The sequence below is a fragment of the Camelus dromedarius genome, chromosome 9, assembly GCF_036321535.1.
Source record: "Camelus dromedarius isolate mCamDro1 chromosome 9, mCamDro1.pat, whole genome shotgun sequence".
In the NCBI taxonomy this organism is placed as follows: domain Eukaryota; kingdom Metazoa; phylum Chordata; class Mammalia; order Artiodactyla; family Camelidae; genus Camelus; species Camelus dromedarius.
Genome location: NC_087444.1, coordinates 80221171 through 80249170, shown reverse-complemented (window position 1 = coordinate 80249170; position 28000 = coordinate 80221171). Strand labels below are relative to the sequence as shown.

General features: G+C 48.9%; 1 protein-coding gene across 1 annotated transcript; it reads right to left on the bottom strand.

The window, feature by feature from the left end:
- Nucleotides 1–27: 27 nt before the first annotated feature.
- On the bottom strand, nucleotides 28–16424 carry ZNF544 (zinc finger protein 544). The gene is made up of 7 exons (XM_010989229.3): nucleotides 16312–16424; nucleotides 11584–11686; nucleotides 9931–10051; nucleotides 8732–8820; nucleotides 7081–7237; nucleotides 6747–6830; nucleotides 28–3205 (listed from the first exon to the last, which is right to left on the bottom strand). Exons 2-7 carry the CDS (start codon nucleotides 11641–11643, stop codon nucleotides 1281–1283), a joined length of 2436 nt encoding a protein of 811 aa, XP_010987531.3. The 5' UTR covers nucleotides 11644–11686; nucleotides 16312–16424; the 3' UTR covers nucleotides 28–1280.
- Between the last annotated feature and the right edge of the window lie 11576 nt (nucleotides 16425–28000).

The following is a 28000-nucleotide window of genomic DNA, read 5'->3' as shown; positions in this document are numbered from 1 at the left end:
GAGAAAGCAGACGGGAAGCTCCACAGATGGGGAGACAGGTTTAATGGCATACTTTGCTTTACGATGAAAAGGGCAAGAACTGGGTGTTAGACGAAGGTCCTTGAAATGCCCAAATAAGACAGCCCCTTTCCTGGAGCATAAAACACCATATTCCCTAGACCCTCAGATTTTTTTTTTTTAAAGCACATAATTTCTTCCCTACTTTGTTTTTTGCTTACCCACAGCCAGATACTTAATGCAAGAAAAGAAGGGGCAACTTTGGAATTTCATGGAAAGACCTTCAATTAACCCTGCTTCCCTGCCCTGCCGGTAGGTCCGCAGCTCTGCCAGGGGGCCGCGACCTCCATGCCGCAGTCCTCTCTCTGCAAGTTCCCGGCTTCAGCCTTCTTGCTCTGTGTCTCCACGCGATGCACCCCCACCTGCTCCACAGCTGTTACTTACACTTCGGCCTTTTATTGAACATGCTGCTGAGCGGACCTCAACTACCACCTGTGTACGTGTTTATGTGTTGGAACATTTTGTGTATATACTATTCTGGGTCCTGTTTTCACTTCACTTGATAAGTTTTCTTACTGCTATGGACCCAGTTCTGCTTCCAGCCAACCCAACTGAGCAACAACGTTGAGTTAGAGCACAGCAGAGTCCCTGAAAAATTCAGTCTTTCAATTTCAATAAAACCATTTTAGAAGACTTCCCATCCTTACCCTTCCTTCAATTTGTGTTTTTAATTGCTGGTTCACATTGAATATGACTGGCTTCAAATTTCACCTCTCAACACCAACTTCCTCCTGCACTGGTGTCTCCTTAGGTTGAGTGTTTAGGGCTCTGTATCAAGAATACCTTTCAGTCCCCCACCATTCCCAGGAATGTGTTACAGGGACAATATCTGATTGAGTTTGGGTGACTAGCTGCACTAGAAAGATTATCTGGTGGGTACAGCTCCATTCTGAATTTTCTAACTCCTGCTAAGAGCTCTGACTGGATGTGTTTCATCAATGGTCATGTTCATAGCTTCTTACCTAAATGCAGAAGTGAATAAATTTTACTGTGCATACAAATCACTCACGCTGCTTTTGGAAACTGTAGGCTCCTGGGTTTTAATGCTTGAGATCCTGATTAAGGAAGGCCAGTGTAAGCTTGGCAACGTGCAGTTTCCACACACACTCCAAGCAATTCTGATGCATGTGGTCATTACAGTACACTGAGTTGTACCTTGGTCATCAGATATCTAGTAAAGAAAGTTTGGCAGTGACCTTTTCCATCCTGATTATCTACAGGGCTTATCTTCCATGGGTCTTCTCATGTTGAATAAGGGATGTACTGTAACTGAAAGCCTTCCCACATTCATTACATTCATATGGCTTCTCTCCAGTATGAATTCTCTGATGCCGAGTAAGTTGGCACCGCTGGCTGAAGGCCTTGTCACAATGATCACATTCATAGGGTTTTTCTCCAGTGTGTGTCCTCTCGTGTTTTGTAAGAGTCGATCGATCACCGAAGGCTTTCCCACAGTCAATGCATTCATAGGGCTTCTCTCCAGTATGTGTTCTCTGGTGTTCAATAAGGCGTGACCTCTGGCTGAAGGCTTTAACACACACGTTACACCGATAGGGCTTCTCTCCAACATGCGTTCTCTGATGCACAGTGAGGGGAGACCTCTGGGTGAAAGCCTTCCCACAATGACTGCATTCATAAGGTTTCTCTCCAGTGTGTGTTCGCTCATGCACAACAAGCTGGGATCGCTGCCGAAAAGCTTTCCCACAGTTGTGACACTCATACGGTTTCTCTCCAGAATGAATTCTCCGATGTGAAAGCAGGTGAGAGCTCCCAGTGAAGCCTTTCCCACACTGATTACATTCGAAAGGTTTTTCTCCAGTATGAGTTCTCTGATGTTCAATTAGGTGAGAGCTCCCAGTGAAGGCTTTATCACACTGACTGCATTTATACGGCTTCTCCCCAGTGTGAATTCGCAAATGCCTAATAAGCTGAGTGCTTCGAATGAAGGATTTCCCACACTGGTTACATTCATAGGGTTTCTCCCCAGTGTGAGTCCTTTTATGTGCGACAAAGTCAGAGCTCTGGCTGAAGGACCTTCCACAGTGAGCACACTCATAAGGCTTCTCTCCGGTATGAATTCTTTGATGTACAATAAGGTTAGAGTTCCACCTGAAAGACTTTCCACAGTCATGACACTTATATGGTTTTTCTCCAGTGTGAGTTCGCTGATGCCTAAGAAGTTTGGAACTCTGGGTGAAGGATCTCCCACACTGGCTACACTCATAGGGCTTTTCGCCAGTGTGAGTTCTCTGGTGTATGATAAGGTCATAGCTCTGGCTGAAAGACTTGCCACACTGAGAACATTCATAGGGCTTTTCACCAGTATGTGTTCTCTGGTGTACAACAAGCTTAGAGCAACAGCGGAAAGTCTTTCCACACTGATTACATGCATATGGCTTCTTTCCGGTCTGGATGCTGTCACAGCCAGTGAAAGACGAGGCCATGTGGAAGGCATCACAGTCCTCCTTGCATCTGAATGGCGCCTCTCCAGGATCTCTTATTTTAGCTTGTGCAAGACACTTGTCACACTCATTCTGACTTTCTCCAAATGGCACTGACTTGCGTCCATTTAGAGACATGCTATGATTAACATTGTTTCCACAGTCCTTACCATCAATCACGTTCTCTGCTGAAAAAATTCTATTAAGAAAACACAAGGAGGTACCATAGTCGAACAAGTCACTACTGACAGTATGTTCATAAGGTTTTTTATTTCCTGTTTCAGCATTTGCAAGTTTATTTAAGTAAATGCTCTGAAAGAAGGTTCTAGCCCTCTGATCATCTTCACAGGACTTCAGATCAGCCCAGTCTTTCTGATGATTCATGAAAACCGAGTTCTGTTTCACATGTGAGTTGAGCTTATGGAAATGTGTTCCTGTGGGCAATGTAGGAGGTAGAAGGCTTAAACTCAGACAACTTCCCCTGAGGTCATGCTTACAACGCCCTCTTTGAGCAAACAGTCTTTCTGAGGTGAGCACTTGATCCAGGGAGTCCTCCTGGTGCTGCCCTGGCTGGTCCCTCCACTGCTGCACAGCTCCAAATGACACCAGCCAGGGGCCCTCTGTCTGCACACAGTGTTTCACTTCCATGTGGTGGGAGCATTCTTCCACAGCAACACCCTCTTTCTTTTCAAGTGTAATCTTCCAGTCTGAAAGAAATCCAAAACGCCTGAGTTATTGGAGGTACACTGGAAGGGATGGGTGGGCTGAAGGAGACCACCGACTATGAGTGGTATCTCTGGGTTTGTGTCTCATCCGTGGACTGTAATTTCACACAGGACGTGAAAGGCAGGCTGGATCGGCAAATAGGAAACCAGTGGTAAAGTACAAAAAACAAGCAAAGACAAAGAAGAGACAACTCAGGACTATGCCCAGAGGGAGCAGAAGAGCAAAGTAAGTAGGGAAGGGTAAAGATCAAAGGAGAAATCCACAAAAAGACTTGGGACTGGGGTCTTGTTCAGCTATTGAGTTGGGAAGCAGTATGGCACAGAGATTAAAAGCAAAGACTTCAGGGAGAATATGTTTACTTTCAAATCTTGAACTTACCATGTGACCTTGACCACATCTGTAAGATGTAAATAATGGTATCTACTTTATCTATATACGTCTCTGTGAAGGTTAAATTAATATTCATAAAGTACTTAGAATAGAAATTAGAACATACCAAATACTGTATGTTAATTGTTACACAAACAAAAATAATTAGTCAATAAAAAAAAATTGGGTCTGAACAGCCCTCGATCACAACAGATACCTACACCCACTTTGTTGGGACCCATCAACATGGTACCTTATTTGGGAAAAGGTGTGTTACAGATTTGAGATGGGGAGATGATCTGGGTGGGCCCCAAATGTTATCACAAATGTCCTTATAAGAGAGAAACAGAGATTTGATATACACAGAGAAGGCAATCTGAACACAAAGAGATTTGAGGATGTTGGCCTTGAAGACTGAAGTGAGATGGCACAGGCCAAGAACACCACAGCCACCAGGAGCTGGAGGAGACAAGGACAGGTTTCTACTGAAGCCTCCAGAGGGAGCACGGCCCTGCTGACAACTTGATTTCAGCCTAGTGGGACTGATTTTGGGTTTCCAGCCTCCAGAACTGCTGGAGAATCAATCTGCGTTGTTTTAGGCCATCAGCTGGTAATCTGTTATGGCAGTCACAGGAAACAGGGTCCTAACTTGGTCCTCAACCTTGCGATCCACAGTCTCAGTCTATCTACTTCCTCGTGCTGGATCTTGAAATGGGACCCCAAATACCAATGCTGACTTAATTTTTTTTTATTGAAGTATAGTTGATTTACAATGTTGTGTTAGTTTCAGGTGTACAGCAAAGTGATTCAGTTATGCATGTGCATATATATTCTTTTTCAGATTCTTTTCCACTGCAGGTTATTGTTAAGATACTGAACATAGTTCCCTGTGCTTTACAGTAGGTCCTTGTCTTATATTCTTAAAGCACCATTTCTACCATTGATCAGGCTGCCCACAGAGAAAGTCTCTTTAACTCCAGAATGGATGCCAGACTCCCCCAAAAGTGTGGTGGTCCCCAAAGCAGTGTGTTTGGCCAGAGAGGACCACAAATGGATGCCACTGATTGGCGACTTCTGAGGCTCCCTTCCCTCGTGGTCAGCCAGGAGTAAGAACGCATAGCTTACAAAGGTTGCTTCAACATGTAAACAAATCGGTATGTGAGCCTCAAGCAGCGCCTGGCACAGGGTGCACTGTCTGTACACAGTGCTGTTGACATCGCCACATTTGTCATTGTCCTAAAGGGGATTCCCGTGTCTGGTGAAGACACTGGGCCTCCACCACTGAGTGCCACAGGTTCCCAGCTCAGGACCCTCGCCTGGGTTCTTTGAGATCTCCAGTCACCTGTCACTCTGTCCTTTTCAGTCATGTGGCCACCCCCATCGATAAATATCAGGTTTCCATGTGACCCTCTCCATGCCTGCCAAGGAGACAGGATCCTCCACTTGGTAAAGTAGGAACTAAACCTTCTGGCAGCCCCTTGACTTCCTGGAGGACGCTTCCCTCATGTCAAAGACCTTCCTTCCCTCGTGGGGAAGGTCTTCATTGATGCCCAGCCCCCACAACCAACACTGGCCTCCCTCCTAAGACTCTGCTGTGCTCCTTTGGGGTGTTGCCCTAGAACCCTTAATGTCGAGAACGTCTCAAATGAAACAACAGCCCATGATGGGGAGAGAAAGGCTATTTGGGGATGAGGGGGAGGAAAGGAAAGAAATCCTTGGGTGGCTGAGACATGTCCAAGTTGTGCTGGGCTGTTGGAAACTGGGAAAAAGGAGGTTAAACATTCTACAGCAGCATCTGTGTCAGGATCATGAAGTGAGGAAGACAGATGGTGCAGGTCGGCCAGAAAGTGACATCTGTACAGATAAGCAGAAGGACAGAGCAGTAAACTGACTTCAGAATGATGTCATCTGAGGACCAAGGGTGAGTAAAAGTAGGCGAGACCAGAGGAAGAAGTAACCGAGACTGCAGGCAAGAGTTACAGGGTAAGAAGGAGCAGGAACACACAGCATAAATTCACCCCTCCAGGCTGGGGGGACGTCAGAAGTTGGTGTGAAGGACGGACGTGTAGCTTATCGCTAAGTGAAGGCAGCCGGTCAGAAATGCCACAAACTGCATGATTCCAGCTACAGGACGCTGTGAAAAAGGTAAAACCACAGAGACAGTAGAATAACCAGTGGTGCCAGGAGTTACCATGGAGGGAGAGATGGACAGGGAAGGACAGAGGAGCTTTAGGGCAGCGGAACTATTCTGTGTGATACTGAAATGGTGGATACATAATGTCATTCATGTGTCCAAATCCACAGAATGAGCCTCGTGTAAGCTGTTGGTCTCTGATGATAATCATCTATCCTTGCAGGCTCATCAGCTGTAACACATGTACCACAGAATGTAAGCCATTAACAACAGGAGAAACTGGGGTGTGCTGTGCAGGAATTCTGTGCTCTCTGTAGACATGAAACTGCTCTGTATGAAAACAAGACATCAAAAAGTCAGAAGCAGTCCAGTTAGTCAGGGTGATGAGCATGTTCTAAAATTGACTGTGGTGATGGCCACACTGGCTGCATACTTTTAGTGGGTGGACTGCAGGGTATGTGGACTGTGTCTCGAGTCATCAGCAGAAAAAAGGAGAAAGAAAAAGAAAAAAGAATTCCAGTGAGGCTGACACCTGGGTAGGGGTGGCCTATGGGATAAGGAGACGCAGGGAAGCAGGCCCAGGAACGGGACTCAGTGGGGACCCTTCTGGTAGGTGTGGATGCACAAGGTCTCCCACACACTGGAGTCACCCTGACATCGTGGGAATGTCCAACATTGCAGAGCATAGACCAGGCTGGAGGGGAGGCCTGGGGAGCTGCCACCCTAGGGGCAGTCAGGATGACAGGCTGGGAGAGAGGGGGGTGAGGTCCCGAGGGGTGAGACCAGAAGGGATGGGGATGGAAGGGGACCCACGTGTGAGATGTGTCCTGACCACAACAACAAGCATTCCATGTGGGCTGGGCCCGGAGACAGGCTGGCATGGATGAGAACAGGGCCACTCTGCTGGACAGAGAACACCCAAGGAAACTCCCCAAGAAGGGCCTCGCTGCCCTGGAACCTGGGGCCTCCATGGACCGCTCTCTGCCTGTGTTCACCGCTGGGCTGCCCGCCTCTCTCACCTCGGGGAGGTCCTCGCTGCACCCTCCATGGGTCTTCTCCTTGCTCCAGGCGGCAGATCACGTCTGGTTTGGAGAGCAGAAGCCCTGGCAGTGGGGAAGAAACAGAGGGCTTCGTGTCCTGCTTGGGGATGGGCCGAGCCCTCGCCCCAGGGTCAGATGTGCATGGACTAGGAGGACACACTCCTGAGGAAACTCCCCACTCCCGGAACCACCAGCCACCAACCTGCCAGGGTGGGCGGGGTGGGATGAGCACGTCTCAAAGGGCCCCACTTCCTGGCACGCCCTGGAGGTGAGCCACGGCACTGGGTCCTGCAGTGGGCAGCACCCGCCTTACCCAGGGAAACAAGGTGGCTGCAGGTCTCCAGAGTCACGTCACGGTACAGCGTCCTCTGGGCTGGGTCCAGCTGTCCCCACTCCTCCCATGTGAAGGTGACAGCCACATCCTTGAAGCTCACAGGTGGCCAAAACATCACCGGTGTTACTGTGAGGCCCTGCTTTCCCAACAGGGAGGGCAAGGGGACAGGACGGCAGAGGGGAGGGAGACGGCGTGTGAAGACCCTCCAGGGCACCCAAAGGGTTCCCACCTTTGGGTCGCGTTCAGATCAGGCCCAGGCCCAGGCCCATGGCATTCTCATTTCTCTCTCTCTTGAGTATCTCATCTACCGCTGGTCACACCAGTTTTCCTGACTTTCAGTTTTGGGAACCAATGGGGACCCTCTTGGAGATCCCACTCCAGCTTCCCTATAAAATCACAGATTGGAAGCCAGTCAGAGAGGATGCCCTAGATCAGGGATCAGCACACTGTGGCAGGGCTGTGGTGTGTTTCTACAAGGCTGCTGCTGTGAGCTGTTTTCCCCCAATCCACACGTTGAAGTCACCCCCCAGTGACTTGTCTGGAGACAGGGCCTCTGCAGAAGTAGCTAAGGTCATGGAGGTCACAGGTCACACCCTGTGATGGGACTGGTGCCCACACAGGAGGAGGAGGAAGCACCAGAGCCTCTCCCCTCCGTGCGAGGACACAGAGAAAGCGCCATCTGGAAGCCAGGGGAGTCCCGACCAGAAGCCGAGCCTGCTGGTGCCATGGTCTCAGGCTCCCAGCCTCCAGAACTGCGAGAAAACAGACACCTGCTGTCCAAGCCCCCAGCTGGTGCTGTTCTGCTACAGCAGCCAAAGCGGACGCACAGCTGAGAATGGATTTTACGTTTTTAAAGGGCCACGTGAGACAAGAACAGGAGGCAGAAGCCGCATGAGGCCTGCAGGCCTAAACAGTTCCCACCGGGCCCCTTTCAGAGAGGGCTGGTCAGCGTGCTCGCAAGGGGGGCCAGCAGGTGAGGCCTCATGCCCTAGTCTCAGGCGCCAGGCCAAGTGGGCATCTAGCGTCACGACTTGCTAACTGGACACTTGGATGTATTCCTGAACTTCTCTGGCCCGAGCTGCCCTGATCCGACTGTGAACACAGCCTCCCGCCTATCGCCCCACTCCTGGGAGTCTCACAGGACGTGAGTGGACCTGACCCCGGGCACCCAGGAAGCACAGACAACACGTGTGGCACTGGAACCCTGAATTAGGTCGGGGACCTGCCCTCACCCACTGTGCACGGCACTGAGTGGTCTCAGGGCGACCCCAGCACTTTATGGGACACACACAGCTGCCCTCTTGAGTGGCCTCAGCCAAGGTCAGTGGGTCCAGAGTGGCTGCTTGTTTATGCAGGTTCAGCTCTGCCTGTACTCAAAGGTCAGCTGAGCAACCACCACAAACCGAACATCTGGGGAAGCAGGCATGTGCTGGGTCTGCTCCTAGGAGCTCCTGGCTCGTACACGCAGGTAAGGCGCTTTATCTGCAGGAGCCTGCAGACTTCACCCCAAGGCCCTGGGGCAGCATTACAGAGCCCTCATGCGTGCTGGCCTGAGGAGGTGGGTGTTACTCCTGGACCCATTACACAGTCGAGGAGACTGAGGCAAAGAGAGCAAAGGCCCCTGACTCACATGGGTTGGGATCTGTTGAGAACGCAGCTCCATTTCCTCATACCTGGAGAAGTGGTTGTGAAGAGGGCAGAGGTTCTCAGAAGGCAGGCCTGCAGTTAGGAGAACAATTAGGGGTTCAGCCCTACCTCAGCCCCCCCAGTTCCCGAGTGCACCTCCATCCCCAAGAGAGTGTAGCCAGTGCCAGCTGAGGACCATTCCCTTGAAGGTGAGGGGCAGGGAGCAGGGCTCTGCACACGTGGCCTCCCTGCTCAAGGTTCTGAGGTCAGCTGAGGCAGCCACGTCAGCTGTCCAGGGGTGGAAAGGGCCCATCTGCCTGGGGCTGGGCCCAGGTAAATGCCTTGAGGCACGTGCTGGGGTGTCTGAACCATTAGCCCACAGATACAAAGCCGTCCCTCAACACTCCCCTTAAATAAAGGAAGCGCTGATTTTTCTTGTCATCTCAAGATACGAAATGGGTAGGGGGAGGCAGCATCAAAACAACTAATTGTACAATTAAAAAATACCCCAATGAAACATTTGCTGGTTTCTAAAAACAGAGGGGGAGATTGGGAAAAAAGAGGGGATGGAGTCCCCAAGAGGACATCCAAGGGCAGTCTGAGAGGGGGGTCTCATCCTTCTGGAGCGACCGGATGCTGCCCCACTTCCTGGGTGCCAAGCCTGTTATCCCCTGCTTTATTCCACGCTGTCACTGCGCCCAAACTCTGCTCACCCCAGAGCCTGGCTGTAGTCATGTGACCATCCCATGAAGTCAGCCAGGCAAAAATCCTCTGGGATCCACCCCAAACCCTTCCCCATGTCTGACTCCTGCTCACCCCACCAGTACCAAAAGCACATCCACGCTGTGCATGCACGCACCCCCGACCTCTCCAGTCACAGCTCACCCAAGGTGATCCACCATTCTAGAAATGCACCCTGCGTCTCCACTCACCAGAAGGTGTCTTTCATTTCATGGTAATTCCCGGTTTGCAGAGAACCATGAACCCTTGGCAAGGGCCCTCTGGGCTGGGGACCCAGAGAAACCCCTCACTCTTACTCCTTCCTTCTGGGAGGCAGACACTCACCCTCCTCTTGGGCTCGGAAGCTGGCATTTTCCTCGCCCTGATTTCACTATAAAACCCGTTTCCCTGGAGAGTCAAGAATCGAGTTGCACACCAGGGACTCGTGCTCTCTCTGTGCCTCGCGTTTCTGGCGAGTCTCACCTTTGCCTTTAATCACCTGGGTAAGTGCTTCCAGCAGTGTCACCTCCTCTTGGTGGCTCTCCAGGTGCTGGGGTTTCTCTCCGGTCTTGAGCTCACTGGAGTGCATGGTTGCAGGGCTGCCCTGTCAGGAACACAGTGCCCATGGCCAGGACCAGGCCTCAACGCCTGCAGCTGCTGGAACCACGAAACCCTCAGGCGCAGCTCCCACCAGCTCTCTGGCTCCCGAGATGATCTCTTTTGCTAACTCTACTGCTGCCCAAACAAACTGGGGTCTGAGGACTCCCTCCCCCGGCTTAATTCTGCAGACACTCTCCTTCTGCACATGATCTTCAGGGTGGGCCCCAATTTCTCTTTTCACACAAATTTAATATGCGTCAGGTGAGACAAGCACTCAAGTCCTCCGAGAACTAGAAAAAGAGTGAGGAGACTGAGCTGCAAATTCAATGCTAGAACACAAGATGCTCCTTCACAACGCAGGGCTGGGTCTGACGCTGGTGCTGAGGCTGGGCCAGATGAGGCAGCAATTAATATACAGGAAACTGAAGGCCAGAATGACTGGAGTTGCTGTCAGATAAGAAGTCTGGGGGAAGACCTGTTCACATCTCACTGGAAACCACTTAAGGCAGAACAGAAGTCCTAGACAAGACGTTCAACTCACAAGTGTGAGCACAAGTCTCCCTGACCCCCAGCATTGAGCTTAAAAGAACACACAACCCCATACCCCAAAAGAGGTAAACACTCCATCCACCCACGACAACGTTAGCAAGGCCATACGGTCCAAAGCACAGCACTAGCACAGTGAGAACACAAGGGTGGACTCCCTAGGCCTGGGCTGTCCAAGCCCCGCACATCCCCAAGGTGTGTTCCTTGACCAGCTGCGGGGAGGCCCCCTCTGAGCCACAGGGGATGTCCTACTGAATAAAATGTCTTGGTTTCCTTGGGGAAGGACCCCCCCCAACACAGTGAGTGTCAGGTTCAGTCAAAAGAGGCAGCCATGAAGAGAACCATCCCTGGGAAGCGTGAGAAAGCTGGCCATTTCCACGGGGCAGTGGTCTTCCACGGGGGCAGTTTTGCCCTCAGGGGATGGCTGGCGACGTCTGGAGACACATGTGGTTGTCATGACAAGCAGAGGGACGTGTGGATGGGGAAGCTGCCAGCTCCCGTCTAGTGGGCAGAAGTGTGAGGTAGTCCCAAACGCCTCCCGGCGCAAAGGACAGCCCCCACGGAGAATGAGCCGGCCTCAAACCTGCTGCTCAAGGAGAGGGAGCCAAAGGGCAAGGCCTCGTCATGGGGGCACCAGGACTCTTCAGCCTGGGGCTGACCTCACAGATCAGCAGACCTGCAGAAAATCTATGGCCCTCTTTATTGTCACCAACTTCCCTTCCTGGATAAAACAGAGAACTTAGAGCCCACCTGGGACAGAAGTGACAGCAAACTCTCAGGATCCATGCCCCTCACCCACCAGGATGTCACCACCCCTGTGTCCACGTCCCTTCCACCCTTTCTTCCGCCCACGGTGCAGGCCACCTGTCTCGACCGACCCCTACCTGGGCACACTGATCGTGGTTCTGCAGATTTCCTGACCATGGCTGTGGCTGGCTGAATAACGGCCCCCAGAAGATGTGCTAATGGCAGAACCAGTGAGTCCATTACCTTGCACAGCAAAAGGGCCTCTGGAAACGTGGTTTGGTTCAGGATCCTGAGATGAGGCATGTATCCTGGATTTTCTGGGTGTGCCCGATGTCATCACAGTGATCTTTATGGGGGGAGGGGAGGAGGGAGGGGTGGGGACAGAGAAGGAGAGGTGAGGACAAAAGTAGAAGTTGGGGACCCTGGGTGCTGCAGACCACGCACAGCCGTGCTTCTCCACCACAATGTTTGTTTTAACCCCTGGTCCTTATATGTGTACTGAGAATTCTAAGGCCGAGCTGGGACACTGAAAGTCCATCTGGGCCCTCCTTCACACTCACCAGTCACACACAGTCGGTCACAAAGACCAGGGTCTCTTCCTTCCACACATCACATGCCTCTCCACACCCCTGGGCCCCAACGCCCAGCCCAGCTACTGCCTCCTGCCTCGGTTACCCAGCAGATCCAAATGGGTCCTGCCTCCTGGCTTCCCACTTGCTCCCAGGAAGCACAGGGAACCCTGTCGGATGCAGCTTTCCCACATCACTTTAAGTGGCAGCGTCCCACTGCCCTCGGGTTCAATTCCAGAGTCCTCCACAGACCCTGGAAGTTCCTATGCAGATTAAAATTCCCCCGTGGAGAGCTGGTTCAGACACTGAGCTGGGAAAAACCCAATCTTTCCCACCCTCACACCACCACACTCACAGCACTTCTGACCCTTATGTGTGGTTTTCTTGCCCACACCAAGCAATTCTGTGACATCAGCGGGTGTACTATAATTTAGTTCAATTCTGACACTATCTACCTGGAGGTTAAGGCTCAGTCCCACGAGACTAACCCCCAACTCTGATTGAAAGGAGTAGGTCCCCAGATGATCCACAACTTCTAGGCTATAAATGAGAGGTTCTCATGACTCCCTCAGCCTTGGATTAGATTACATGCTAGAGCAGCTCACAGAACTCAGGGAAACACTCACATCTACCAGTTTCTTAAAGGATGTGATAAAGGATACAGATGAGCAGCCGGGGCAGAGTTGGAGTTGTCATCCTCTGGGTACCTGGAAGTGTTCACCAGCCTGGAAGCGCTCCAAACCCCACACTGTCGGGATTTTTATGGAAGCTTCCTCATGTAGGGTGATCAAATATTAGCTCTATTTCCTGTCCCTCTGTGCTCTCCAGTCTTTCTGGTGACTCGCCCCCACCCAGGAGCCCAGCCAGAGCTGCCTCATTAGAACAAGAGAGGCTCCTGGTGCTCTTGTCACTTGGGAATTTACAAGGGTTTTAGGAGCGCTGTGCCAGAAACCCGGGCAGAGACCAAAACACGTTTTCTATTATCTCACAGATGCTCACCGAGCATTTCAGTCACACGAGCCTCTCTCGGTTCCCTGACCCCACATGGGCCACCTCCAGCCATCATCTGACAAGCACCCTGGCCACTCCACTGACTCCTCAGGCCCCGGATTCCACACCAATCAGGGGCCATTCCAAGGAGACTCGGGGCTTCTGGTGAAGTCCACACACCAGGGTGCCCGCTCTGTTCCAGCCACAGATAAGACACAGAGAGAACACAGCAAGGAAAATGAGCAGCACTGAAACCTTCAGGGGTCATCAGGAAGCAAAGTGGTGCTGGGGGTTGGGTCCTCCAGCTATGGGCCTCAGGGACACTCAGGAAGCTGGCAGAGGCTGGGGTCTGGCCCCTACAGCCTCAGAGGAGGAGGCCCGTTCCAGGCTGGGCTGCACCAGAGTCAAGGCCTCAGTCTGAGACCAGAGCCTCAGGACCCCAGCTTCCCACAGCTTGCTGAACATGCCTACCAGGGTTGCCAGGGAGGACCAAGCTGCTGGCCTTGGCTGCTGTAACGAAATGCCACCCGCACGGCAGCTTCAAACAAAAGAAATGTCTTCCCCAACAGTTCTGGAGGCCAGAAGCTTTTCTGCTGACAGACTTTTTAATTTATTGCTTTCATTTCTTTGCAATCTGTTCTGAGAAACGGGTGAGCTGAGACTAAAAAAATTCCTAGAAAAGCATTCTCTAACTCATGACTTTCTTTTTAAAAGTCACCAATAGATAAAAGTGAAGGGCCCTGAATGGCCAAGTCACAAACAAGGGAATAAACACCCAAACACCCAGGAAGCTGCCTGACCTCACCAGAAACATGCAGGCTGGGGTGTGGTGATAAGCATGGCTGGTATGGGAATCTCTTACAGATGGAAAGCAGCCTGGCCGTAGGTAATGACAGCCCCAGTTATCGAGTCTCTGGTGCAGAAACCCCACCATCGAAGAGACAGAACAAGTTTTAAGGATAAGGATGCTGATAATAAAAAAGGATGTAGCCTAAACTTTAGTGTGAAACGCGGTAAGAGAAATACAGTTTTAGAAACAAAGGTTAGCCTGGAGGAAGATATAGTAATTTCTATTATTCATTTCACACCAGACACAGATGTAAAGCAAAATCTGAGTAACATAAAGGAGATATGAGAAAAACCACTTGGAAAACTTCAGTACACATCTTAGAATTTGACTGACCAAGCAGACAAACTAGAATATAAAATATAACTTATATAACATACAGTTTAAATTATTTCAAATATAAAGTCAAGCTGAAGTATATACATAGTTATTTATCCGCATGCTCCTGTCTGTGCCCTACAGACAGAAATGTTTGAATTGCCGGGGAAAATGAACAGAATTGACCCCATCCTGTGGATGAGGAAACTGAGGCAGAAAACGCTTGAGTAAAACTTACCCGCAGCCTAGTGGCTGGGGTAGAAGGCTAGAGGCTGAGTAGCCCGTAGCCCTGGCACCCTGCCATCCTGGTTCTCAGCACCCCCATTGGTACCTGCCTGCCCGGCCCACTGCTCTGCCCTCTTTCTCAGCATCGGCCATCACAGGCACCTCTCAGCCTCTCACCTTGGGTGATTCGTGCATGCTACCACTAGCTGCCCCTTGGCCTGCCCCTGCGGACTTCAGAGTCCTTGGTGGTGGGAGACAGCAGGGCCATTACATTCACTCCATCTCCATTCCCCCCGCAGCAGCAAGGCTGCGCTCTCCCTCCCTCTTTCAGCCCCTCTCACCAAGATCTATCTTCCCTGTGCTGACAAATCTGTTCTTAACCCATGCCAATCAATGACTACCTTCCTGGCACACAAACTCTTAAGCCCTCACCTCCAGTGCTCCCCTCAGCTTCTCAGGGGAGAGGTTTTCCTTCTGGTCAAGGTAACTCCTGCATCCCAGTGCCCTGCCCTTACCCCCATGTACCTGCTCAGCCCAGCAGAGCCCTAGACGGAAGGGCTAACTCCCCACTCCCCTCCTCACGGTGCCCTCTCTCTCTCACACACACACAGATATACACCACACCTCAGAAGGCTGCTCATGACTCTGCATGATGCGTCTTGTTCTGACATTCCTGCCCATCCACAGGCAATCTCCTACCTGTGTCCACTCTCTGAGCCTCTCTTTCCTTGGCGAGGGCTGGGAACACACTTTCCTCCCCTCTGCAGCCAGACTGCCTGCTTGAAAGTCCCAGCTCCACCACTTGCCTCTGCAGGACCCTGCACCGGCCTCTTTACCCTCTCTGGGCCTCATCTGCAGACACCTAGGATAAGAGCAGCCCCCACCTTGTGATGCTGCTGTGAGGATTAAATGAGTTGTGTTTACAGAGCTTAACACTGTGCTGACACACAGTAGGAGCACAGCAGGTTTAATTATATAGATTATATTTGGACATAAAACTCCCCTTGTGTTTCTCCTGCTGGACCCATAAGGGGGCTGGTCTGGCAAGGGTCCCTCTGGCTGCAGGACTGGGGAGGAGGTCTCGCTTTCTCCTTCCTTTTCCAGTTTCCTTTTTCTCTGTTTCTGGGGGGTGGGGTTTCAAGTGCTGACTCAAGCTTCATGCCCAAGCTCCCTGCCATTGCCATTCCCTCTGCCACATCCAGCCATACCCTCAAAAACTTGATTAAGTAAAATTCAGATTTTTATGGCAAGACAAAAAAAAACTCGAACTTTTTCTCTGCCCATTTGGGCCTCCTCCCTCCGCTTTAGTGTGTATTGCGCATCTGCACGAACCAGACCTCATTAGGAGATAACCTTCCTTCTCTGTAAGGGGTCCAAATGACCCACTACTTGCTTTGTACTGCAAGTCTGGATTATATAAACTCTCAACTCATTGTGTAACCTATGGCCCTTTGTCGCAAAACTGTATATAACTGTACTTTGACCTCTAGAGTGGGAGAGTCCTAAGAGGTCTCTGAAAGACTGCTTCCTGGGTTATAATCCTCAGGTTGGCTTGAATAAAATGTTCCATTTCTTAGATCGGCTACTGATTAACTTTTTAATCAACAGACTCCTCAACTCAACAGAGCTGAGTGACCACGGATTGCTCATCTCTTGCCCTGCAGCCTCCACCCCGACTCCTCACTAGAAAGGGAAACTCAAGCGTCCTCACTCTCCACTCCCTCGGCACTGCCCCTCGCGCTGAGTTTCTTCCATCGCGCGAGGCTTCTACGTAGCGAGGCTGTGAAATTCACACCCCAGCCCTCAGCACAGGGCAACTTTGTATCCCTGCCCTCCACACCCCCGGCCCTGCTCACCTGTCCAGCCCTTTCTCACACAGAGCCCTCAAGCTGGGGCATCACCAAACACAACCATCACAGGCCCCCATGGCTGATGACTTTTGCTCTGCTAAGACCACCCCTAATTCTCCTTCACCTAGACAACATGCACGTTCTCTTCAAGTTGAGTGCAAAGCTCACGTACCGGTGGGAAAACACGTGTCCATGTTCTGGGGCTCAGCTGGCCTCTAGGGTACGGTGGAGCCTCGGCGCTCGGTCCCCGGGGTCAGGCTCACCTGAGAGCGCGGGCAATGGCGGCACTTCCGGTGGGCAGCGGAAGTGCGCGCGCTCGGAGCGACCAACTACAAGTCCCAGAAGGCCGCGCGCCGGCGGCCGTCTCTCCCGCTTCGGTGGCAGTTTTTCCAGCTGCTCCAGCGGCTGTGTGCGCGCGGCGGCGGCGGCGGCGGCGGCGGCGGCGGCGGCGGCGGCGGCGGCGGCGGCGGCGGCGGCGGCGGCGGCGGCATCGTCTTGGAGGCCTTTGGCGTCTGGGCGGCGGAGACCCAGCTATTTTTCTTCGACAACGGCTCGTGTTGTGGTTGAGAATGTTGCTCCCGTCCGCTCTGCCCCTCGGCCCGGTTTAACGGACGACTCTGACTCTCCACAGGGGCGTCTGCGACGCAGGTCGGGGGCCGGACGTGGGCCCCTGAACGGTGCGCAGCCTCGGCCATGCTCAGACCTGCCGAGGAAGGGAAGGCGGACCACCTGATGAGGACCCCAGCAGCTGTTTCCGCAGAGCTCCAGCCTGCGAGGGGAGTGCGCCGCCAGCCGAGCGTTTGGCAGAAGCCCAGAGGCCGGCAGAGGGGAAAGCGTGACAGCGACAAATGGGGAAGGCCTCGGCCGTGTCCTGGGGCCTCTTGGCGGAGTGTGGAAGTTGGCCGGCTAACTAGTAGTGGGTCATTCTATATGATTGCTCAGGGGAGCCTATTTGGCTTCCTCTGGTTGGTCCTCGGTGGGACAAGCGGCCAAAAAACTGTGCAGCTGGCAGTTACGGACCAAGTCCCGACTGTTTGGGGCCTGTTGCTACTGAGGTTGTGGGTCAGAGAGCTCTGATACATGTGGTCTGGCCACCGTTTGTGTGTTCAGTCTTACTGCCTAGTGGGGCTGAGACCCGCATACCTGCTCGCCTGTCCTGGCTCTTCAAGGAGGGAGAGGCCACAGGAAAACTTACTGGGCCGGCCTTCTGGCGGGAACCACTCTGGCTCCACGGAACGTCAGGCATAGATAAGCTCCTGGATTGTGTTTTGGTATCTGGGATACTCCAGTGACCAGTCTTCCTTGCAGATTCTCCTGGGTGTGACCTTCCTGGTTGCTTTACTCTATGGTCATCACCTTATTTGCCTACTTCATACTTGCGCAGGTGACCGTGCAATTTGCAGATTCTTCCAGAAAGTCTAGAACTTAACTTCCAGATGAAGAGTCTGGATAGCCTCATGCCTCTTGAGTGTGAATCAGGCAAGGGCATTCTGGCCAAGGAGAAGTGGCAAGTCGGCTGGGGGCTTCTGGGGCAGCTTCCCTCTCTTTTATAATGGATATAAGACACTAGTGTGTCTCTTTGTACTGCTTCTGGACAGTGTTGTCTGCATGTAATATGTGGAACAGTCCTGCCTTGCCAGCATCATGAGAAAACCAGCCCAAGGGGCAAAGTCAGCATGCTGAGAATGGCAGAGCAGAGCAGAAAGATGGAAAGAACCGGAATCAGTAATGGGATCCTCCCTGAGTCACTGAATCAAGTAGTATTGTCTGTGCCCACCTTGGGACTTTTCACTACTGTAAAATAGACAACCCTGTTTGGTTTTATTATTGAAAATTTCAAACATACAAGAGTCAAGAGAATAGTGTGTTGAAATCCCAAGCTTCCCCTATGCCTTACTCAGCTGCATTTACTGTCAGCATTCTGCTTTTTAAATTTAATCTATTCCCACGTACTCTCAGCCACCACTGGTTTATTTTGAAGCAAATCCCAGATCCATCATTTCACATGTAAATGCCTAAGAATATGTCTCTAAAAAATAATGGTCTTTTTCCAGAATAGGCAAATCCGTACAGAAAGTAAATTAGTGGTTACCTATGGCTGGAGGAGTTTTGGGGGAAATATAACTGCTAAATGTTTCTTTTGGGGTGATGAAAATGTGCTGCATCCAGCGCAGCTCGGGACCGTGTCTGACAGAGCAAAGCAAGACTTAAGAAATAAAGAGGCAGAGTAAAGAGTAAAATGGAACTGGGTGACTCAAGATCTCGTGGACCCAGAGTCCCGAAAGCCTGGTCAGCATCATATTTATTAGGAGTATACAGCTCAGAAAAAAATGCATTCAAACAGGTGGGGCTTTAGATATTCCATGTGATCAGCACTAAGTTCTGCTTGCTGGTTAACTGATTAATTTCAGGCCTTCCCTTCCAGGAACAATCACCCTCCTCGGGGTATGCAAAATTTCTAAATCTATCCTGTTATTGCCTCCGGGACATCTTGAGATAGCAAATAGTCCCCCTGGGCTTAACCGCATACTTTCATGCCCAAACAAAGTTCTGTTAATGGATGATCTGGCTTTCCATTGTTTTACCCTAAGGAAATATCTGCCCTCCTTTGTGCCCTTATGGTCAATCTCAGGATTGCTCACCACAAATTTTCTTTAGCATAATACGTGCTATAGGTCATCTACTGCATAAAACATTAAAACAAAGCAAGCATGTGCATTTTAAGCAAGCAAGTGTGAATATAACATTTTAAGCTCATGGAAATTTAGGTGCAGCTTGTTTTCCAGCTGTTCATTTTCCAGCGGCTTGTTTTCCAGCAGCTTGTTTCCCAGCAAAAGTGTTCTAAAGTTGATTGTAGTGATGACTGTAAAACTCTTGAGTATATTAAAAAACATTGAATTCTGCAACGTAAGTGGGTGAATTGTATGTGAGTTGTCTCAGTAAAGCTGTTAATAGTACATAAGGTTACCGACACCTATTAGAAAAAAAAGATAATGGGGAAAAATGACTTTTAAATATACAACTACAAAATCATTAACACACCTAAAATATTAGCAATGATTCCTTAATATCAAATATCCAGTGTTTTAATTATCCCAAATTGTGACTTGTTCTTTTACATTTTGCTTCTTCCAATTAGGATCAGAACAAGGTTCACACCTTGCATGTGGTTAATGTATGCTTGAGTCTTGTAGTTTATGGGTTTCCTCCACATATGCTTTTTCCTTTTATTTCCATTTATTAAAGACAGGTAAATTTTTCCTGTAGGGTTTACCACAGTTTGGATTTTGTAATGATATTCTGTAGTTTAATTTCTCTTTTTCCTTGTTTTTTCTGTAAACTGGTAGAGGCTTAATTAGATTCAAATTTGTATGTATGTTTGAGAATCTTTCATACGTGGTACATGTGTTCCCTTTGCATCATATCAGAAGGTACATTATATCTGGTGCACTTCTGTGATGTTTATTTTGATCATTCTGTTACGGAAATGACAGGCCAGCCAAGAAACAAGCACCACTCGGAGGGTTGGAGTACTCAGATTTATTACGCCGGCGGGCTCAGAGGGGCTTCTGCTCCGAAGCTCTGAGCACCTCCAAGACGTGCACAGGAGGTTTTATAGGGTTAATTACAAGTATGGGGCTATTAGCCAGTAAGGTTCAAACAACAAAAAGCAAGGAATCAGTACACTGGAGCTTGTCAATTTGGAACAGATCACGTTACTGACACTTGTTGAGCTTGGATTTACGAGTTAGCTTGTTAGCCCAGTAAACTGACACTAAACTTCAGATTTATGAGTTAGCCCAGCAGAACTTAGATCAGTAAACCGACACTTACCACACTTAGATTTGTGACTTAGCTCGTTAGCCCATCTGGGCTTTTCCTTCACATTCCCCCCTCTTGATGCTTTCACAACCCTTGTTGGAGTAAGCGTCATCTTTTACCTGTTGCAGGGGCTCATAATTGGAGGCTAACATCTGAAGTTTTATAGCCTCTATTTGCTCACTGACAAAGTGGGTCAGGAAGTTTAGGACACAGGGCCCAATTAGCAGAACTGCAAAAATCAGGAGTAAGGGACCTGTGAATGGTGCCAGCCAGGAGATCCAGCCCCAGGGGCCTGTCCATGGGCTCTTATCTAAAATATGTTTTTTTCTTTTTCACTCAGTCTTGTAACTCTTGAACCATTTCTCTGACAATTCCTGATTAATTGGCATAAAAACAACACTCTTTGTTTAGGAAGAGGCATAGTCCCCCCTCTTTGGCCGTGAGTAAGTCCAGACCCGTTCTGTTTTGTAAGACCACCTCGGCCAGAGAGTCAATCTGATTTTGCAGAGTTTCCAGGGTTTCTGCTATTTGTTGGAGATTGTGGCTGAATTTACCTGTAAGCTGAAAATACAGGTTGGTACATGGACCACTTGTCACCCGGCTCCATGCAGGTGCATCGTGCAGCCAAGGGGAGTGAGGTCATTAGCGTCAGTAGCATCAGCCTTATGATTATCTTAGACATGATGCTGCAGTGATGGCACTAATTATAACAAGGTATAAAATAGCTATCAGGATTTTATGGCCTATGTTCCAGTCAGGTGGGGCGGCGCTAGCTAGCCCCACTGCTAGTACGCAGACTGGTATAGCAAACAAGGAAAGAGGCAAGGGAGCACAAAAGAAATACATTTAACAGCTGCGTTGAGCTTTCCTCAAGCTTCGGCCATGCGTTGACTAGCCAGCTTCCGGGTGTGGCTAGAGCAGGGCTCGTCGATCCTTTTCTGGTCCCTCTTGATCTTGATCTTGAGCGGGTCTCCCGGGACACTCTCAATTTTTCAGAGACCCTCCGTCTGAGGTGCAGTCGCTCTTTTGACCCTTCCTTGAGCTTTGAGGCTGGTATGCTGTGTGCAGGTTCCAGCGGTTGCTCAGTGCCTTTGCCACTTGCTGTACAATTTCTGCCACAAAGGCAGGTCCATTGTCAGACCCGATGGAGGTAGGCATTCCAAATCGAGGGATAACATCCCTGAGGAGAGCCTTTGTCATTTTCTTTGCTTTCTCAGTCCTGGTGGGGTAGGCCTCTATCCACTCTGTGAAGGTGAAGACGAAAACCAGCAGGTACTTATAACCCTTACTGGGCCCAAGTTTAGTAAAGTCCACTTTTAAATCTTTAAAGGGAGCCAGTCCGCATTGTTGTATTCCCATTGGCCCAGTGAGCCCTTGTTTTGGATTGTTTTGTGCACAGAGCAAGCAGCGTTGGGAAACTGATGCACACAGAATAGGGAGACGAGAAATTAGGAAATATTGCTTTAAGAGGGCCTCCAAAGCCGTTTTTCCCAAATGTGTGGCTTCGTGTTGTTGTTGGACTAGACGATAAGCTAGTCGTTTGGGGATGAAAACCCTTCCATCCGTCATGATCCACCATCCGTCCTTTTCTTTCTTTCCTCGTTCAGCCTGTGCCCACTTGTTTTCGTCGTGGCTATATTCTGGGGCAGTGGGTAGCTCTGGCGCTGCCATAACTTTAATTACTGAGTGTTCCCAGGTGGCTGCTTCTCTTGCCTTTTGATCAGCCAGCCTGTTCTCCTGGCTCACAGGGTCATTTTCTCTTTGGTGTCCCTTACAGTGAATAACGGCCACTTTCTTTGGATCCCATACTGTCTCCAGTAACTGTAAAATTTTTTTGTTTTTGATTTTTTTTTCCCAGCAGTTAAAAGTCCTCTCTCCTTATAGATGGCTCCATGTACATGCAAGGTTGCAAATGCATATTTGGAATCGGTGTATATATTGACTTGTTTTCTTTTCCCTTCCCTTAGTGCCTGGACCAGTGTCCAGATCTCTGCTCGCTGAGCAGACCATCCTGGGGGAAGGGACTCTATCTTTATTACCTCTCGGGTTGTTGTTACAGCGTAACCTGCTCACCGTTGTCCATCTTGCATGTAACTGCTGCCGTCTGTGAAAAGTTCCAGGTCTGGGTTTTGCAGGGGCTTGTCGGTTAGATCAGGCCTGCTTGCATACACCTCTTTGATGATTTTTTCGCAGTCGTGGTCAGGCTGCCCTTCCCCCTCAGGCAAATATGTGGCTGGGTTTAAGGTTTGCACAGTCTCTAGACGGACTCTTGGATTTTCACATAGAAGCCCCTGGTAGTGGGTCATCCTTGTGTTAGTTATCCATTTGTAACCTGGGCCATTTATTAGGGCCACCACAGAATGGGGCACTTTTACATTTAAAGTCTGTCCCAGTGTGAGTTTGTTTGCCTCGTTGACCAGGAGGGCTGTGGCAGCGAGGGCCCGTAAACAGGGTGGCCATCCTGATGTTACAGGGCCCAGTCTTTTAGACAAATAGGCCACAGGTCGCTGCCATGGCCCCACATTCTGAGTCAGGACTCCAAGAGCGGTTTGGTCTCTTTCATGTACAAACAGGTTAATCTCTCGTGTTACATCTGGTAAGCCTAGTGCTGGGGCTTGGGTGAGCAGTTCCTTTAATTGCCTAAAGGCATTTTCTCGTTTAGTTTCCCATATGAGGGTTTCTTTTCCTGATCCAGCAGTTGCTTCGTAGAGGGGCTTGGCTATTTTTGAAAACCCGGGGATCCAGATCCGGCAAAACCCAGCTGCGCCCAGGAACTCTCGCAGTTTTCTTTTTGTTTCCGGTCTGGGTATGGCACAAATAACTTGTTTTCGTTCTGGTCCTAGGGCTCGGTGTCCCTCTGAGATAATAAATCCCAAGTATTTGACTGTCTTTTTGGCCTGGACCGGCTGAGCTGCTAATATCTTGTATTGTCCAGGTCCATTTGAGCAAAACCGAATCCGTGGGGGTAGAGTCTGGGCGATATTTAGCCAGGAGTCAATGTAAGGGAATTGATCTGGGTGGCCTGGGGTTCCAGTGATTATTTGATAGACTGCTCGCACTGTTGCTAGGTCCAGAGTTCCTCCTGAGGGCCACCCAACTCCAAATGCCGGCCATTCAAGCTCACACAAAGTGCGGACCCTGCCGGGGATTATTCGAATTCCATAGTCTCCTGAGAACCCCTTTTTGAAATTCTTAATCATGCAGTCTAGAGTGGTGGGTTTTGACTTAGAGCCTCCCATTCTTTATAGATGTTTAAGGATAATAGATCTGTTGCTTTAGATGTTTAGGAAGGTAGCCTTTATATCTTTTTTTCTTTACTCTTCAAAACACCGGAGTTCCCAGAGAGACTGCTCTCTTGCTGGGTCTATGAGTTGTTTTAAGGCTAACTTGGTCAGGGACTCTGGGTTCCAGTCACAGCTGATGTCTCTGGAGCTCAAGGCCTCAAGCAGTTCCAGGGACTTTCTTCATTAAATTCTCTCTATATTCTGAACTAACGTATCAGGGGCGTGGGACTGACGACAGATGGTAAAACAAATGGACTAGAAAAGGGACCTCCGAGGCTGGGTGAGCCTGGTCCTGAAGGAATTCGTCTTCTAAATTTGAGTCCTGGGGGTCTGAGGCTAGGCAAAAGGGGCACTATTTGGGTCAGTTCAGTAGGGGAACAATAAGTCTCAGGTGTTCTGTGACAGAATCAGGTAGGAGACTTTCTCATAGAAATAGCATCTTAGCCTCCGAGGGCACAGGGGCGATGACTCATTGGCTGTCTATGTCCTTTTCCCTCCCAGTGTAGCCACCCTGTGCCGGTGTCGCAGACAAGACAAGGGAGGGTTTTCGTTGCGTCCGCCTAGCCGCTCCCCTTGCGGGGACGAAGGTGCCTCTTAGGTTTGGCGGGTCAGTATAAGCCACTGACTCCGATCAGGACCCTGAGGGACCGATACCTCCCTGAGCTGTATGAGGTCACCACGGAACCGCAGGTTGGGACTCACTCGAACTCCATAGCAGAATGCCGTGGAGCTACAAACTCGAGCCTGATCGCATGCTTCACAGGCCGCTCATTCACTCACACACACACACACACACACAGAGGTTAACAACATTCCTCCCACCAATACCAATATCCTGTTTCCTGTAGGAGGGGATCCACCTCCTCTTCTGTCCACTGGGACAGGACCTGATACCTGATCTGATTTCCCCATCTGAAATACCATCAGATAGAGAGCCTGTAGGAGGGGATCAGCCTCCTCTTCTGTCCAATGGGACAGGACCTGATACCTCCCGGGGGTTCCTACCTTGTCCAGACGGCCACCTGGTGAGTCTGTCCGTCCCTCCACGGAGTCTGGCTCTGGTTGTAGCCCAGCCACCCGGGGGCCGAGTTGCCGTCACGAAAGAGAACCCGGAATACCGTCGGGCGGTGCCACCTCGTTCGCTGCCGGAGTCCCGTCCCCCCGGTCGGCCGGAGCCACCAGTCCAGCGGCTCAAGGGGCCGGCGTGGTTGTATCTCGCTGGGGCCTCCAGAAATGTTACGGAAATGACAGGCCAGCCAAGAAACAAGCACCACTCAGAGGGTTGGAGTACTCAGATTTATTACGCCGGCGGGCTCAGAGGGGCTTCTGCTCCGAAACTCTGAGCACCTCCAAGACGTGGACATGAGGTTTTATAGGGTTAATTACAAGTATGGGGCTATTAGCCAATAAGGTTCAAACAACAAAAAGCAAGGAATCAGTACACTGGAACTTGTCAATTTGGAACAGATCACGTTACTGACACTTGTTGAGCTTGGATTTATGAGTTAGCTTGTTAGCCCAGTAAACTGACACTAAACTTCAGATTTATGAGTTAGCCCAGCAGAACTTAGATCAGTAAACCGACACTTACCACACTTAGATTTGTGACTTAGCTCGTTAGCCCATCTGGGCTTTTCCTTCACAATTCAAGTGTTATCATCCATCTATTAAAAAATTCTCCAACATTTTTCACAGCATGGTTTTAGCAATCATTGATGATCCTTGCCTTACACCCATTATTTCATTAGGAGTTACAAAATGGTGGTTTTCTAATTATGTCATCCATTCTGTATCTATTTGCTGAAATTCTCCCATAAGGAAAAACTTTCCCTTACCAATTTTTTGGTTACCCGAAGTTACAGTTTGTTTAGGAGAGGCAGGATAAAAGCTTCATTCTTTTCCTTTACTTTGAGAAAACTGAGAAGTGCTAGCATTCTTCAAAGGTAACCAGTGAGTGTGTTTTATATACACGGATTTTAAACATATTACCTGTTTTAATCTATCGCAGTGAATAACTTGATGCTTCAATTGCCCAAACGTTGGTGAAGATCAGCTCCTTCAATCTGACTCCTGTGTCCTTTTGACATGACCTCAGAGGCTGTTGGTAGCTTCTTTGCTTTTCTGTCTGAGATGATGTTGCAGGTTCATTTTGTACATTTCCAAACCCAGCCCATTTCTCCAAAGAGCCCTGGTTCTTTTTAATGGAAAAAGTGTTTCAGAGACCACAGCTTGGGCACTAGTAGTACCATTACTACTAGGGTAGTTATTATTAAAAACTTCTTCAGTGGACATTTAAACTTTGAGACTATATATATACATAGGTATATAGATATATATAAAGAGAAACACATTTTGGATTCATCCTGATCTTTCTAAATCGAATTTAGAATGACAGGGCTTTAATTTATATTTTACACTTCAATTTTTTAAGTTGAAAATCAGCAGAACAGTTTAGTTTCTTTATGTTTCACATTACTGCCAGTCTTATTACTGCCAGTTAAAGATTTATCTGTAGTTCTTTTTGTCCTTAGGATCTATCTCCACAGTGAAACTGATGTGTTTTAAAGTTAACGAAACCTAGGGTATAGGGGTACAGCTCAGTGGTAGAGCATGTTCTTACCATGCGGGAGGTCCTGGGTTCAATTCCCAGTTCCTCCATTTAAAAAAATAATTTAAAAAATAAACATTAAAAAAAGGAAAGAAATAAATTCTCTAACAGAAGTCAAAGATAACTGAAAATGTTACAGAAATGACAGGCCAGCCAAGAAACAAGCACCACTTGGAGGGTTGGAGTACTCAGATTTATTACACCGGTGGGCTCTGAGGGGCTTCTGCTCCAAAGCTCTGAGCACCTCCAAGACATGTGCATGAGGTTTTATAGGGTTAATTACAAGCTTGGGGTATTTGGCCAATAGGCATGGAACAGCTCTAGCAGCATCATTATTACAAAAGTAGAGGCAGGGAGGCAGCAAAACAACATTTCAAGGCCAGATATGTCTCTTTGAAAATTCAGCTGGCTAGCAAAAAAACATGAGCAGGGAATCAGCAAACTGACACTTATTAACTTAGATTTCCGAGTTAGCCCAGCAGAACTCAGATCAGTAATCCAACACTTGTTACACTTAGATTTCTGAGTTATCTTGTTAGCCCAGCCCGGCTTTTCCTTCTCAAAAACACACAAGGTAAAGACAAGGAAGAAAAAATAGAGTTCATGAAACCTAAAAGTAACATTATAAATCAACTACACCTCAGGAAAAAAAAGGGAAAAAACAAAGTTAATGGAAATAATTATCCACGTGATAAGCTTTCCAGGGGATACTTTTCAATTTCTAGAGATCACTTAGAAATCACTGAATTTATAATTATGTAAAGCACTTTCATGGTTCCAAAGTGAAAACCAGAAAACAGAAGTAGACTCCGAGAAGCCTAGTCTGTGCCCGCTCCTCCCTCTCTTCCTGCCCTCTCCCACTGCTAATCATTTATATAACCTTTGAATTATCCTTCCATTAAAAAGCATATAAGAAAATATGTCCTGCATGTGTGTCCCACACGCTTCCTTAGGTAAGAGGTCCCACACCACACGTAGTGCTGCGACGTACTTCCCTGTGTCCACCTCATCCGTTGGTTGACGATCACTCTCCGGCAGCTGCCCAGGGCACTGCTGTGTGAGAGGACCGCGGCTCCTTCCACCAGCCCCCTGCTGATGACACATAAGCTGTATGGAAGGTTTTACTGTTACAAACAGTGCTGCAGTGGATGCTCTGTGCCCACATCATTTTGCATCCCACAAACAACATATGGGAGGGCCCATTCCCCACTATCTCATCAGCTGGGTAAGGCATCAAACTTACAAATCTTTGCCAATCTGACATGTAAGAAATGGTATTCCAGTGTAGTTCTAATTTGCATTTCTCTAAAGTTGAGAATTTCTCTAACTATGGGCATCTTTTAATATGTTTAAGAGCCATTTCATTTCATTAGTAAAAATGTATTTAGTGACAATAATAGTACAAATAGTAAAATACTATCATAAACAATGAACTGCAAATTTCATCTTCATAACGACCTCCCTGAATTATTGATGAGCGAAATGAGACTCTTGAGAGATTAAGATGATTCTCCAAAGAACAGAACTTTTAAATGGATGAGTCATGATCAGAATTCCAGTTTCTGGAGCTCTGTCCTGTAGGACTCCTCCTATTGCATTTCCCAAGAGTATGTAGAACAATTCACCTGACCTTGATTCTAAAGAATTTCGGATTTGGAATGTGTTTTTGGTGTCTTGAGAAGATAAAAATGATACTGTCAAACAGCAAGGAAAAGGCCCAGGAGGTGGGACTTCCTCACCTGAAATGTGTTCTGAGGAGAGTCTTCGCTCTGCTCTTCTGCGTGGAACACAATCATTAATAACTCAGAATTCTTCTGTAATGGGAACTAGCATAGTGCTGTAGGTCAATTACACTTCAGAAACAAACTCGTAGAAAAAGGGATCAGATTTGTGGTTACCAGAGGTGAAGGGTGGGGAGAGGGGTGTTGGATGGAGATGGTCAAAAGGTACCAACTTCCAGTTATAAGTAGGTACTAGTAATGTAAAGTACAATATGATAAATAAAATTAACACTGCTTTGCTGTATGTTATATATGAAACTTGTCAAGAGAGTAAGTACTAAGAGTTCTCATCACAAGGAAATTTTTTCTATTGCTTTAATTTTATATCTGTATAAGATGATGATTGCTCACTAAATTTACTGTGGT

Coding starts and splice junctions, on each gene's coding strand:
- ZNF544 (XM_010989229.3), bottom strand. CDS start 11,643: ATGCCTCATCTCAGGATCCTGAACCAAACCACGTTTCCAGAGGCCCTT. Junction 8,821..9,930: donor CCAGGTGATTAAAGGCAAAG/GTGAGACTCGCC, acceptor TCCTAACTGCAG/GCCTGCCTTCTGAGAACCTC. Junction 3,206..6,746: donor GCAGCGAGGACCTCCCCGAG/GTGAGAGAGGCG, acceptor GATTTCTTTCAG/ACTGGAAGATTACACTTGAA.